We start from the raw sequence: 12,530 nt of genomic DNA, 5'->3' as shown, positions 1-12,530 counted from the left end.
ACCTTTCTGGAGACGAGAATGTGCTTCAAGAGTCTGTGGTAATACTGTTGAAGGGAGTACAGTTGTCGCTTTTTCTGGGACTTGGCACACAGTTGTCTGTACTTGACCACCTCAGGATTGAAGTAACCATCTGGGTGGAGATAATGAGAGTCATGATTACAAAGAGCTTCAAATAACAACTCAGCATGATATAGTTGTGTGTTTGTGGGTAAATAAGTGGATACTTAGAATGAACCTCTGAATTGTTTTTGTGCGAGATGAAGGGGATTTCCAAAGTTAAAGTTTCTGTTGTTGAACAGGTCACCGATGGTGCTGTCCTGCTCCGCAACGTTGTTGTCAGGAAACTGTGGCAAAAACTGACGAAGGTGCTGCCTCTGGGAATCTGACAGTACTTCACGCCAGGTGCTCTCACTCATCACAGAGAAGAATATTTCAGGCTAATAAAACAAAGAGCACACAGCAAAAGTGGATGCATTATCTGCGCTGTATCTCACACATTTGAACAAACGAACAAAGCAGGAATGAGCAGCATTTCTTCTCTGAGCGTCAGACAACTCACATCCTCAAGCAGGTCCTCTGGAAGGTTCAGCCTACAGTTCCCTAGCATGCACTCCTCTGTAATTTGTCCATTGTTTTCTTCTTTTGGATCAAGGGGGTCTGTAAGCATGTGGGTGAGGGCATCCATTCTTTTCCTCTGCACCAAGCTTTAAGCCTTTCACAAAGAAAAGAAAACCATGGCTAAAAAAAAAAAATCACACAAACCTCGTTTTAATCTGCGGACGAACGCCAACTGATGTGTTTGCTTCCTGTCATTCAATTTGCAAACGTTGTTGTGTTTCACAGATTTGGTAAGTCTGGTAGTTCACTACTACAAACGACACGAACATTTCCAAGCAGTCACCAATGTCAAAACATTAGCCACTCAGTACAGTCACGTAGCGCTGCTAGCGAGCTAAGCTACCAGCTAAATTAGCAAAAGAGCCAGTTACAACGGTTGGGTTCCTGTTTCAACGTTCAGCGCAAACATACCATTGCTTTACGACCTATTGGCAAATATGCATATTCTGACTGTTTCCATACTGCTGGTTAAAAACTAATAATAATAGCTCTTACCTGACACTGCTTTGTGTTTATGATTGAAGGGGGAACTATTTTACCGACGTACCGTTTTCTTCTTCTACTGAATTTGAATGACCTAAAAAAGGAACACTGCTCGCGCTTTCCGGGTTTTGCTGACCTCCACAGGAAATTAATAAGTATGCACGGTTATTTATTATAAAACGGTAAAATTATGCACAAAACCTAATAAATTTGTTTCTTTTAACAGTGTTCTTGGTACTTATCGTACTTAAATATGGCCTGAAGATGTGCATAATTTTTGTTTTACATATTTAATCTCACATAGTCGGCTAAACGGGCTAACGGTCGCCTGGCTAACTTTGAAACCGTTAAGCTAAAGCTAAGTTATTGCTAGCTGGTAGGTTTTATTAAAGTGTATATTCTGGGGTTTTTTCCTACATTACTATAATTTATTTTCATTTTTTCTTTACTCTTAACAGAAAGCGCAGAAGATAGCAAAGCAGACAGACAGGTGATCCTACAGGTGAGTTGTTGTTAATTCCCAGGGATGTAAATAAAACAAGGTAGCCATAGCTAATTAGCATAATGCTAGCTATAAGACATATAGCCTATATGGGTTAGCAAAAATTTCTCATTTATTAGTTAAGTGTGATTGCAGTATATTTAAAATAAAAATATAAATAATACATGTACACCCTCATTGTAATTAATAAATATAACTGATAAATATAATGAAAATAAAAGTCTGTCATTAAGCATAAATTATACAGCTAAGCAATTCATTATTTATCAACTTTTGTGTTTTATGTCTTTTATGTATCTTTGTTCACAGATAAACAGCAACAACATAACCTTATATTAATCAAGAAAAAAGGCAGTCCAAAATGATTGTGGTTAAAATTTCTTTATTAATTCATAGATAGAGTAAAGTATCTTCATCAGGGTACATTGTTTTTTACGCAATGTGACACAAAAGGCTATTTATTGCACATTGTTGACTGAATAAGTTCACTAATACTTTGTTAGAAGAGGCGGTGAGCATCACTTAGCGTTTGCAGGAACTGTATTCCAATTCTTGAAGAACACCTGATTTTTTACCTGCACCTAGTGTCTTGACCCAGTGCAGCACACCCTATTTTTTCCCCCTTATATTAATTACTTTATTTCCCAGGTGTTCAGTTTAATTAAAAAGAAAGAAGCAGTTAACTGAGTGAAGAAGAAGAATATCTCACACAACAGATATGGAATAGAGATGAATAAAGAGTAATGGAAAGTTCATGGAAAGACTGCAAGTGATATATTTCATATTCCTAAGGTTGAAGTTTCACAAGGGTTAAAACTCTGCCAATTCAGTCTGTTAATAAAATCTGTCTCATATTTAACATTTATTTTAAATTGTTCTCACTTAATTTTGATATCTTACCTTAGTGCAGTTGTTTTTAATGTAACAACATGGTGAAAAACAAAGGTCCAGATACCATAACAGGAGCATTTGAATCGCTAGCTCAGCTTTGTCAGCTTGCTGCCCCACCTCTTTATGATGCTGTAATGAGCAGGAATGAACAGTCAATCCCTCTGCCTCATACCACAGTTGGAGAGAGGCACAGGACCCACATTGCCCTTCAGAAACCTTCACCAACATTGCCCTGCCTTATGTGTTGGGCAAGTAGGCACCAGGAGTTACAGAACTCAGAGACAAACGTTTTCCCATTTTTCTCAAGGTTTTGCTTTTAATGCCTTGGGAGAATGGCAGAGGGTGCAGATGGAGAGGAAGAGATTCAGTTCCTGCGAACGGTAAGTGATGCTCACTGCCCCTTCTCACAAAGTATTAGTGAACTTATTCAGTCAACAATGTGCAATAATTAGCTTTTTGTGTGATGAATTGTTGCTGCATAATACATCGTAGACATATACTGTGTTGGGTAACTTTTTTTTACATGGACTGAGCACAGATTGACAAGGACAGGTGGCTGCTTTTGTCAGCATTGTTATCTATTTATATCTCAGGGGGTTTCTGGTACTGTTTTGTCTCAAAGAAGAAAACCTCTCACGCCAGATGGTTGTTACTGCATGAACATGTAACAGATTGCTCAAAGCATTTTGATACAGTTACATCAAGGTTTTATAGTATTTTGACACTGACAGCATCACATTTATTTTGATAGGCAGTATTTACTTTGATTGCAATTAAGATAATTAAATACTTACTAAAAGAAAAAGAAATAGGTTGAATTGTTAAGTGAAAAGGACAGTGTTCTGTTCTGATTCCCACAAGTAGGTTGTGTTGTAGTCTGGATTTGTGGATTTGAACAGATCCATTGTAAAGCAAGATTGGAGGCACCCAGATTTATTTGATGACAAATGCTGGAACTATCCATTCATGTATCCTTTGGGTGGATGGACTGGTGGTGTTAACTGCTGGACTTAATTGTACCATAGCTACTGGTTTTATGGGAGCTTGATTATTTTTGTCTTGGCTTGTAGATTAAAGATCTAAAACAGAATAACGCTGAAATGGTTGTGAAGGTTTAGCAAAAAAAAAAAAAATCACAGACAGCTTCCTGTCTCTTCTAGTATTACCATATTTTGCTTAATGTTATTCCAGATTAAAGACTTGGTTCTTTTGTTTTTTGCTTCTGGAGAGTAAAGATAGGAACAGTTTAAGTATTCTGGGTAGTGTACTATCATTTGTATAAAAATCAATAATGTTACCTAAACTAGTCCTTTATCTTGTCACAAATAACCACCCATTTCCATACTTTTTAGGAAAAAAGGCATTTGACCTGTTGCAGCACCTACAAATGTTTGATTGGAAATTGCTTAGGGACTTATTTGCCCAAACGTGATGTGATATGTATTTTGTTGCTCCTTGGAAATGAATAGCAGGTTCAGATGGAGATATTCTCTCGCAGAGTACCCATTCTCTGCTATTTATGACACAGTTATAAATATAACTGTTTGTAAACCATAATTGATCACTTACTGTGCATGATGTCAGTGTACTTTACCCACACCAGCATTTTACATGGGCGTATTGGGTCAATCCACACCTTTGTTCTCAGGTCTTTGTTCTACTGTATAACCAATTTGTGATTAAGATAACATGTATTTTCAATACAGATATCTTGCTTAGAGAGGTTTCAGTACTGCTTTGAAGTTTTGCAGTTTTTACTTAATTGATTTCACATTGCATATTATAGAATATTTAGGTTAAATCAGTTTATTTTTACTCACTGCTGAGCTTCATGTATCGGATTTCCACTTTAGATCACTGTGCCAAATTCTGCAGAAGGGCATTGTGGCCTTGCAAGGAGCCTTCTGTGTGTAGCACTTTCTATTTGGATAGTCAGCGTTAATACTCAGCTATTGTAGATGTTCCACATAGTACATAGTGTCACTCGAGTTTCTCTCGATGCTGGTAACCCTAGCCCTGCTGTTAGTGTAAGCCAAACACTGATTATCTATAGACTGTATCAGAAGTACTACCTGAAACTCAGTTCCTCGAGCCACTTGTTTATAAGTTGTGCATCCCGAAGCATACTGAAGATTTATTTACTAAATGTTTTGATGAGCATGAACCAATCAAATCGAAATGTGTTTTCTTTTACATATTTACTCTAACATATACATCTGTTTGGAAGGTGTGAAACTGAGCTATTTGCTTCCTTTTTATTATTATGGTAACTCAGAAAATGCAATGTCAAGTGATCCTTGAAAATTAATTTAAAATGAATTGTCAGCATGTAGAGCTACAGTATTATTGGATTAGGTTTGAGCAGGTGTCTTGTGTCGTGTTTGTTTGTGAGTATGAATGTAAATGAATCTTATGTTCGCTGCATTTTTGGTTGATGAACTTGGTGAGACCCCAGGAAGAGTAACTGCTGTTAAGTTCCAGCAGCTAATGGGGATCTAATAAATAAATCTAAATCTAAACAGCTTCATAACTCTAGAAAAAATCATGTTTTTATTTGTCATCTAATAGCTTGTAATACAGCAATAAAGTTAAATATGTTAACAATGTGCCATAAAGTTGCGGTCAGTCTGTAGCTGTTCATCCTGAACTCGGCTGAGTTCTAAATATACTGTCTGAGGATTAACAAGTTCAAAGCTTGGCCCATTTCAGCACCTGCTTACTTCAGTCCATGTGGGAACTTTACTATTAAAGTAATACTAGAAATGTTTGTTATCAGATGCTGGTTTCAAAACATTTTGTATATTTCTATAGTATTTTTTACAGCGTAAAACTGGTTGGAATTTTAGAAAAACACACAGCTGCTAGCCTCAATTTGTCACGGTGGCATCTGTCGTTCAGTCTGTCAGTCAGTATGTCTGCCTGTAGACACATTCTTCTCCACACAGTAACTTGGGAAAGAATGTGTCAGAAACTTGATACTTACTTCCGTCATATGCTATGATGGGATTGTCAATTTGTTGTAGGGTCTCTAATATTTAGCTGAATTGTCTTTAAGGTAGCAACACTGTCAAATGCATTTAGTACTTTTATATTGTGGCTGGTGTAAATTATTAGTAAACTACCGACTTGACTTTCATATTCATATTTTCTTATTGTTAAATAAAATATTAGAGTAGTCAGTGTGTTCAGGACATGAGCTAGATGAAGAGGAAACAGACTGCACCATCTCCCCTTCACTCAGGCACAACACAAATTATCTTAAATATAGTTTATATTTATTTTTGCAGAGTCTGTTGCCAGTTTACAGCCTCAGAAACAACTAAAATAAGGCACAAACAAAAGTAAATTACACAAACATTTAACCCAAACACACAATTGTATAAACTATATTGAACTATTTGTAGTAAAATGAAATTTGTTACTTACTGACATGTCTTGATTAATAGTGTAAATGAATCAGAAGCATTTGCAGATTAAACCAACACAGCTGACAAACAGCCGAGCGTGAAGTTTTTGGCTAAGGTGACTTGAAGGAACATTTTAAATATTCCTCTCCTCAGCAATATAGCTAATTAAGATATTGAATCTGTGCAATGGGGGCCTTTTTTTTCTGGCAGTCAAATCCTAAATATCTGTTGCTCTCCAGAAGGGGATGTGTGAACAGCAGGTGCAGCGGCCTGAAATAGAGATCTGAGGGGGAGTGGCTGGTGTCTTGAGGCCAGAGAGGTGGGGAGATTAGAGCTGGGCCAGTGACAGGCACAGAGAAATACATTAACAGGACAAAAACAAGTGACGGTTAGGAAAAGTTGTGTATGGAAACTATTCATGCAATGTCCCAAGGTTTTGTTACTTATGTTGGCCTCAGTTTTGACTTTTTGGTTAAAGGTTTATTGGCCAAAACAAAATGATCATGTGGTGAGATACATTTGGACATCTACACCATCCATGTTCCTTTGTTAACAGCTTCCTTGGCACGTAACAAGCTCTAAATTAGTTTCACTTGTAATGTCACCCCTCGCAAATAAAGTACAGTTCACGTCATATGGATTTGATCAGTCATAAATGGCATGTTTTAAAGGGACTTAACGCTACAAAATCAAAAACATAGCGCTAACCTATCAATCTAGATTATTTTAATGGGAGCTGATGAGTGTTGGGGATATCGGCTGTAGAGATGTCTACCTTCTCTCTAATATAATACAACTCGATCACATTAGGCTTGTGCTTCTTAAAGCACACAAATATACATTTGAAATACTCAACAGCAATGTATTTTTCCAGAAATCATGACCCATTTACTCAAGATCATCCACAGATGATGTTCACAGTTTCATGTAGAGACAGGTTTAGCTCAGACAATACTGGCTGGGCACCTTTGTTGCATGTCAGTCCCTCTTGCTCTATCCCCATGTTTTCCTGCAAAAAAGGCCCCTGAAAACACTCCTCCTTCACCTTGGACTTATTTTGTTTTTGTAGGATGATCAGGTGGTGCTGCAGTGCACTGCATCTATTCTGAAGGAGCAGATCAAGCTGTGTCTGTCATGTGAAGGATTTGGGAATCGTCTGTGCTTCCTTGAGACCACCTCAAACGCTCAGGTAGTCAAACACGGTTCTTAATGCTTTTCTTCTAATTTCTTTGAGAAATTTAATTTCTACTATTCACCAGGTTTACTGATCGTCCTGTGTTTCAGAATGTCCCTCCAGACCTTGCTATCTGCTGCTTCATTTTGGAGCAGTCCCTGTCTGTGCGGGCATTACAGGAGATGCTGTCCAACTCTTCTGTGGACGAGGTAAGACATGGGATGAACCCATGATATAATTAACGATCACAGTGTATTGGTCATTCAACAACTGAAAGGCACTTTGTTTCTTTTCTGACTTGATGGCACACGCTTCTTCACTCCCACCTGCCCACCATAGGCTGTTGATTTGGACAAATGGGTATGTTTGCTCATTCTTCCTGTCACTGTGTACTGCTTCACCCTGAAAGTTCATTGCAGCTACCTTTCACATCATTGGTGTTATCATACAAAAAATGTTATCATGCAACTTATTGTTTTTCTCATTTGCCTCAGCTGGTATGAGATCATTTAGTTTGGTTACTATCGCCTGCACTTGCTTGGTTTTACAATTGTTAAATATGGCTGTGTATTTTTTTTTCCTCCTTACTGAGTCTGTAAACTTGCCCTATTGATATTTGCTGTTATTTGCTGTGCCTCCACCTCCCTCTCCCAGTCATCACAAGGTGGGGGTCACCGAACCCTCCTGTACGGACATGCCATCCTCTTGAAACACACTCACTCCAGCATGGTAAGCACATTTACAATCAAGTATGTGGCTAATGCTGCTCTGATCTGTCCTTTCCTCTAAGCAGCAGCCATCCTCACAATCTATTCTTCTCTTAATTGTTTGGAGTGCATCCCATCTCATGACACTAAGTTGTTATCCCACTCTTTATGCTGCAGTATCTGAGCTGTTTGACTACTTCGCGCTCACTGACAGACAAACTGGCTTTTGATGTGGGCTTACAGGAAGACTCCACAGGTGGCTATGAAATTCATTGTCCATTATGTCCCACACACAGGATAGGTAGGATAGGATAGATAGATTTCTTCATTCTTTATCTGTTTGTCCGTCACAGGAGAGGCCTGCTGGTGGACCATCCATCCGGCCTCCAAGCAAAGGTCTGAAGGCGAGAAGGTCAGGGTGGGAGATGACCTCATTCTTGTCAGTGTTTCTTCTGAGCGATACCTGGTAACCGCGATTTTATTTACTTGCACTGTAACTGAAAAATTGTTGTCAATAAATCCTACTAATATTACAGCCTGCACTTCTTTTTAGCATCTGTCCTACGCCAGTGGTGACTTGATGGTTGATGCCTCTTTCATGCAAACGCTGTGGACGATGACCCCTGTGATGTCTGGATGTGAGCTTGCTGAAGGTCTGTAATTTTGTTGTTGCTAAAAAGAAATTCTTTTGTCCATAAAACTGTCCACTCTCTCAGGCAATATGACTCTTTACTCGCTAGGTTTTCTGACCGGCGGGTATGTGCTCAGGCTGTTCCATGGACACATGGATGAGTGTTTGGCAATCCCAGGAGCTGACCAAGGGGACGACCAGCGCAGGTGACCAAAATCTTTCACTGCTGTAAATGCCATTGAATATTTTAACACTGTATTGACAGATTTGGTTAGCTTTACACCTTATGTCAACAATTTCCCAAGGCGTACCAATACGTTTTTTGGCATGTTAACTAAATTATAAAACCTGCCTCTGGTGTTTTGTTTCTTGTGATGCAGGGTATGTAAGGACTGTCTTGAAAGTTTTCCCACACCTGACAAAGTTTTTAATGAATATGACGGCCCTTTATCCATTTTACAAAATGTTTGCACTTCATTTTTTTCTGCTTTTTGGCAACACTGCTTGTGAATGTTTTTCAGCATTTTAAATCATAGGATCATAGGGTTCTTGAACACACCAATAAGGAGTTTCCAGAGCGGTCACTGCTTGCAATCTGCATTACCACATCATGATGGAATAACTAACAAATGTTCTTTTTAATGTGCTACCTATCTGAAGACCACTTCAAGTGTCTGCAGGTTAATTGTCATAGTGTACTGACATAATTGGAAACCATTTGAAATTCATCTGAATGTTTTTGTCAATCTTAAATTTCCTGTCATTTGTTGCTCATCATTGACTTGCATGTTGCTTTTTGCAGAGTTGCTCATTATGAAGGAGGGGCTGTGTGCAGTCATGCGCGATCCTTATGGAGACTTGAGCCACTACGTATTGCGTGAGTGTCTTTATTTCATGAATTTAATAATGTGTTTTACCTTTAGTGACTTTACAGTATGCTTAGGCTCATTCATTTGTGCTGGTTGGTAGTTGGAGCGGCGGTCACATTAAATGGGGCCAGTCTTTCCGGATTCGTCACATAACAACAGGCAGATACCTTTGTCTGGATGAAGAGAAAGGACTGCTGCTGGTGGACCCGGAGAAGGCAAATTCCAAGATGTCAGCCTTCTGCGTCAGAATTTCAAAGGTCATTGTCATGCAATGTCAGCTGAGCCATAAATCTCTGTTTAAGACTCCATTTTACAGTGTAGGGATTCTTACCACTTAATGAAGAACACACTTTTTATTTAAACTACAGGAAAAAATTGAAGTGGCCCAAAAGCGAGATGTGGAAGGCATGGGCACGCCTGAGATTAAGTACGGAGAGTCAATGTGCTTTGTACAGCATGTTTCAACTGGCCTCTGGCTTACATATGCTGCTGTTGATGCCAAATCTGCCCGCCTGGGTCCTCTGAAGAGAAAGGTAAATTAGAATTAGACATTAAAATGATCAGTAAACTATAAGTCATAAATGAGTGCTGGTGCTACAGTTACAGCTCCAACACATTTGAGTCAGCATGTAGTGTGTGTATGTATGCCAGCTGAGTATACTGTTTTAACCTGTGTTCAATTCTTAGGCCATACTCCATAAAGAGGGTCACATGGATGATGCACTCACAGTGGCTCGATCTCAGACTGAAGAGTCCCAAGCAGCCAGAATGATTTTCAGCACAACAGGCCTCTTCAACCAGTTCATCAAGTAACACTACTTCAGTTTATTCAAATCTTGCTGCTAATGCTAATGCTAATAGCCATGTTTTTATTTTTAAATGACAGCATATTTGTTGTGATATTCTCACGGTCTTTTCGTGTCTTCAGAGGTCTAGATGCGCTGAGCGGGAAAAACAAATCTGCCAACCCACCATCTCTGCCCATGGACACAGTGGTGCTCTCCCTGCAGGACCTCATTTTCTACTTCCGACCCCCAGAGGAGGAGCTGGAGCACGAGGACAAACAGTTCAAGCTTCGCTCCCTCAAGAACAGACAGAACCTCTTCCAAGAAGAGGTTGGTCTGTGCATGAAAATGTGTAACAGTGGCATTTTAGGATGTATTTGGTTGTAATTTGGTTTGGTTGATTTATTTCTGTTCAATATTGATATTTAAGATTTCTATATTTTATTACTGTTTTTTAACAGGGTATGATTACTCTTGTCCTGGACTGTGTTGATCGGCTCAATGTCTACAACACAGCAGCCCACTTCTCAGAGTATGCAGGGGAAGAAGCCGCAGAGTCATGGAAGGAGATAGTAAATTTACTGTATGAATTGCTAGGTATGCATTCATGGTGGTTTTAGATTAAACATTTTTATGTTCTTCCCCATATCTAGCCACCTTTCTTGTTTGTGAATATGGTGCACTAACAATCTTTCCTGCTTCTCTTTTTTTCTCTTCTTTTGTGAAGCTTCTTTGATCAGAGGTAATCGTGCTAACTGTGCCCTGTTCTGTGATAACCTCGACTGGCTGGTCAGTAAATTGGATCGTTTGGAGGCATCTTCAGGTATCTAAGACATGTAGAAGCTCATTGAAATGAACATTTTGTTTTTTGTTTGTTCTCTCCAGAAGCCAACTGGTATTAGACTGAGCACATTACTGTAAATGATGAAAGCTTGTGTGCTGTTCACTAGTATGATTCACCTTGCCCTGTCATTAAAAACCAAATTTGTATTGTATAGTGCTTTTTTACCATAAAACCACACACCGCCAGTGTTTATTTATGTACAATCACATTTTTATGACAGGAATCCTGGAGGTGTTGTACTGTGTTCTGATTGAAAGTCCAGAGGTGCTGAATATTATCCAGGAGAATCACATCAAATCAATCATCTCTCTGCTGGATAAGCATGGACGCAATCATAAGGTCAGGAGAATGTTTGTGGAGCATGTTGGGAAAAACCTGAAACTTCTTTGTTGACTGCGGTTCATATTAATATATGAAGTTTAGTAATATATCAAATCTTTCTGTCTCCCTTTTTTGCCAGGTCTTGGATGTGCTCTGTTCTCTTTGTGTGTGTAACGGGGTTGCTGTAAGGTCAAATCAGAATCTCATCACAGAGAATCTGCTTCCGGGTCGTGACCTCCTACTTCAAACCAACATTATCAATTATGTAACCAGGTGGGTCAATCTGTATGAACACACAGCGCTCTCCTCTTTCTGTGTTGGTAGTGCAGTGGTTAACGCACTTCCTTTGTGCTGTAAATTAAGCCTACATTTTCCCAGGAGATCGTACCCAGTGGCAGACAGAATTACAGTGAAACTGAGGCTCATAGGGAACCAATGTGTCATCTCTCTGTAGCTATTACATTTCACAATAAACATTTACTTCATAATGATAAGTTACAGGAAAAAACCTGCCTATTTCATGTACATGACTGAAAAGCTTAATGCTCTTCTCTGTGCTGAAGCCCAGTTATCTAAACATCTGAGTTAATTTGTTCTGTAATCCTCCTTTAGCATGAGACCCAACATTTTCCTTGGAACTTGTGAAGGATCCACTCAGTATAAGAAGTGGTATTTTGAGGTGATGGTGGACAACGTGGAGCCGTTCCTTACAGCTCAGCCATATCATCTGCGTGTGGGCTGGGCTCTGACGGAGGGCTACAGTCCTTACCCTGGTGGAGGGGAAGGCTGGGGGGGCAATGGGGTCGGAGATGACCTCTACTCCTACGGTTTTGACGGGCTTCACCTCTGGTCAGGTAAAGTAAACATGCATGCATTTGTTCAGCACCAGCAGCATCTCTTGATCAAATCTGGACATTTTTTCCCAAGAACATATACATGTATTACCTCTCTATAAAAATCTTTTGTCTGTATCCTCATGAATTTAATCTTGTGCTTTTGTGCCCCAAGCCACTTATGTTTTCGTACATGAAGTTACACAGATAAACTCATTAAGATATCATGTATATTGACAAAATTTTAATTACTTTGCTCCATGTGCCCTCAGGACGTGTTCCGCGTCATGTTGCCACACCCAATCAGCACGTCCTGGCAGCAGAGGATGTCGTCAGCTGTTGTTTGGATCTGAGCGTGCCCAGTATTTCCTTCCGTATCAATGGGCATCCAGTTCAGGGCATGTTTGAGAACTTCAACCTGGACGGCTTGTTCTTTCCAGTTGTCAGCTTCTCTGCGGGCGTAAA

At 39.4% G+C, this 12,530-nt stretch overlaps 2 protein-coding genes across 8 annotated transcripts in view; one reads left to right on the top strand and one right to left on the bottom strand.

Annotated features, from left to right (window-relative positions):
* nfrkb (nuclear factor related to kappaB binding protein) overlaps positions 1 to 12,434 on the bottom strand; it is a 22,502-nt gene extending 10,068 nt beyond the window's left edge. For 2 of the 4 annotated variants that reach the window (XM_033642822.2, XM_033642832.2), the window contains exons 1-4: positions 1,114 to 1,196; positions 560 to 712; positions 236 to 437; positions 3 to 130 (exon numbers count right to left, since the gene is read on the bottom strand). In XM_033642822.2, coding sequence (XP_033498713.1) covers positions 3 to 130; positions 236 to 437; positions 560 to 685 — 456 coding nt within the window. In that variant the 5' untranslated portion in view covers positions 686 to 712; positions 1,114 to 1,196. Of the gene's footprint in view, positions 1 to 2; positions 131 to 235; positions 438 to 559; positions 739 to 1,113; positions 1,197 to 12,317 lie in introns of those variants that run through there. The other 2 variants (XM_078172436.1, XM_033642814.2) reach the window with 2 other exon arrangements.
* Positions 2,365 to 12,530, top strand: part of LOC117267084 (ryanodine receptor 1-like) — a 51,464-nt gene continuing 41,298 nt past the window's right edge. For 3 of the 4 annotated variants that reach the window (XM_033642795.2, XM_033642771.2, XM_033642735.2), the window contains exons 1-20: positions 2,365 to 2,874; positions 6,971 to 7,090; positions 7,186 to 7,284; positions 7,415 to 7,435; positions 7,730 to 7,804; positions 7,960 to 8,038; positions 8,136 to 8,248; positions 8,336 to 8,435; positions 8,523 to 8,619; positions 9,216 to 9,290; positions 9,383 to 9,539; positions 9,651 to 9,815; positions 9,970 to 10,091; positions 10,211 to 10,397; positions 10,529 to 10,664; positions 10,795 to 10,890; positions 11,132 to 11,250; positions 11,372 to 11,505; positions 11,845 to 12,086; positions 12,338 to 12,530. In XM_033642795.2, coding sequence (XP_033498686.2) covers positions 2,827 to 2,874; positions 6,971 to 7,090; positions 7,186 to 7,284; positions 7,415 to 7,435; positions 7,730 to 7,804; positions 7,960 to 8,038; positions 8,136 to 8,248; positions 8,336 to 8,435; positions 8,523 to 8,619; positions 9,216 to 9,290; positions 9,383 to 9,539; positions 9,651 to 9,815; positions 9,970 to 10,091; positions 10,211 to 10,397; positions 10,529 to 10,664; positions 10,795 to 10,890; positions 11,132 to 11,250; positions 11,372 to 11,505; positions 11,845 to 12,086; positions 12,338 to 12,530 — 2,378 coding nt within the window. In that variant the 5' untranslated portion in view covers positions 2,365 to 2,826. The remainder of the gene's footprint in view (positions 2,875 to 6,970; positions 7,091 to 7,185; positions 7,285 to 7,414; positions 7,436 to 7,729; positions 7,805 to 7,959; positions 8,039 to 8,135; positions 8,249 to 8,335; positions 8,436 to 8,522; positions 8,620 to 9,215; positions 9,291 to 9,382; positions 9,540 to 9,650; positions 9,816 to 9,969; positions 10,092 to 10,210; positions 10,398 to 10,528; positions 10,665 to 10,794; positions 10,891 to 11,131; positions 11,251 to 11,371; positions 11,506 to 11,844; positions 12,087 to 12,337) is intronic. The other variant, XM_078172435.1, reaches the window with a different exon arrangement.

The sequence above is a fragment of the Epinephelus lanceolatus genome, chromosome 11 (assembly GCF_041903045.1).
Source record: "Epinephelus lanceolatus isolate andai-2023 chromosome 11, ASM4190304v1, whole genome shotgun sequence".
Classification (NCBI taxonomy): Eukaryota; Metazoa; Chordata; class Actinopteri; order Perciformes; family Serranidae; genus Epinephelus; species Epinephelus lanceolatus.
The sequence above is the reverse complement of the archived record's forward strand: the minus strand, read 5'-3'. Positions and strand labels throughout refer to the sequence as shown.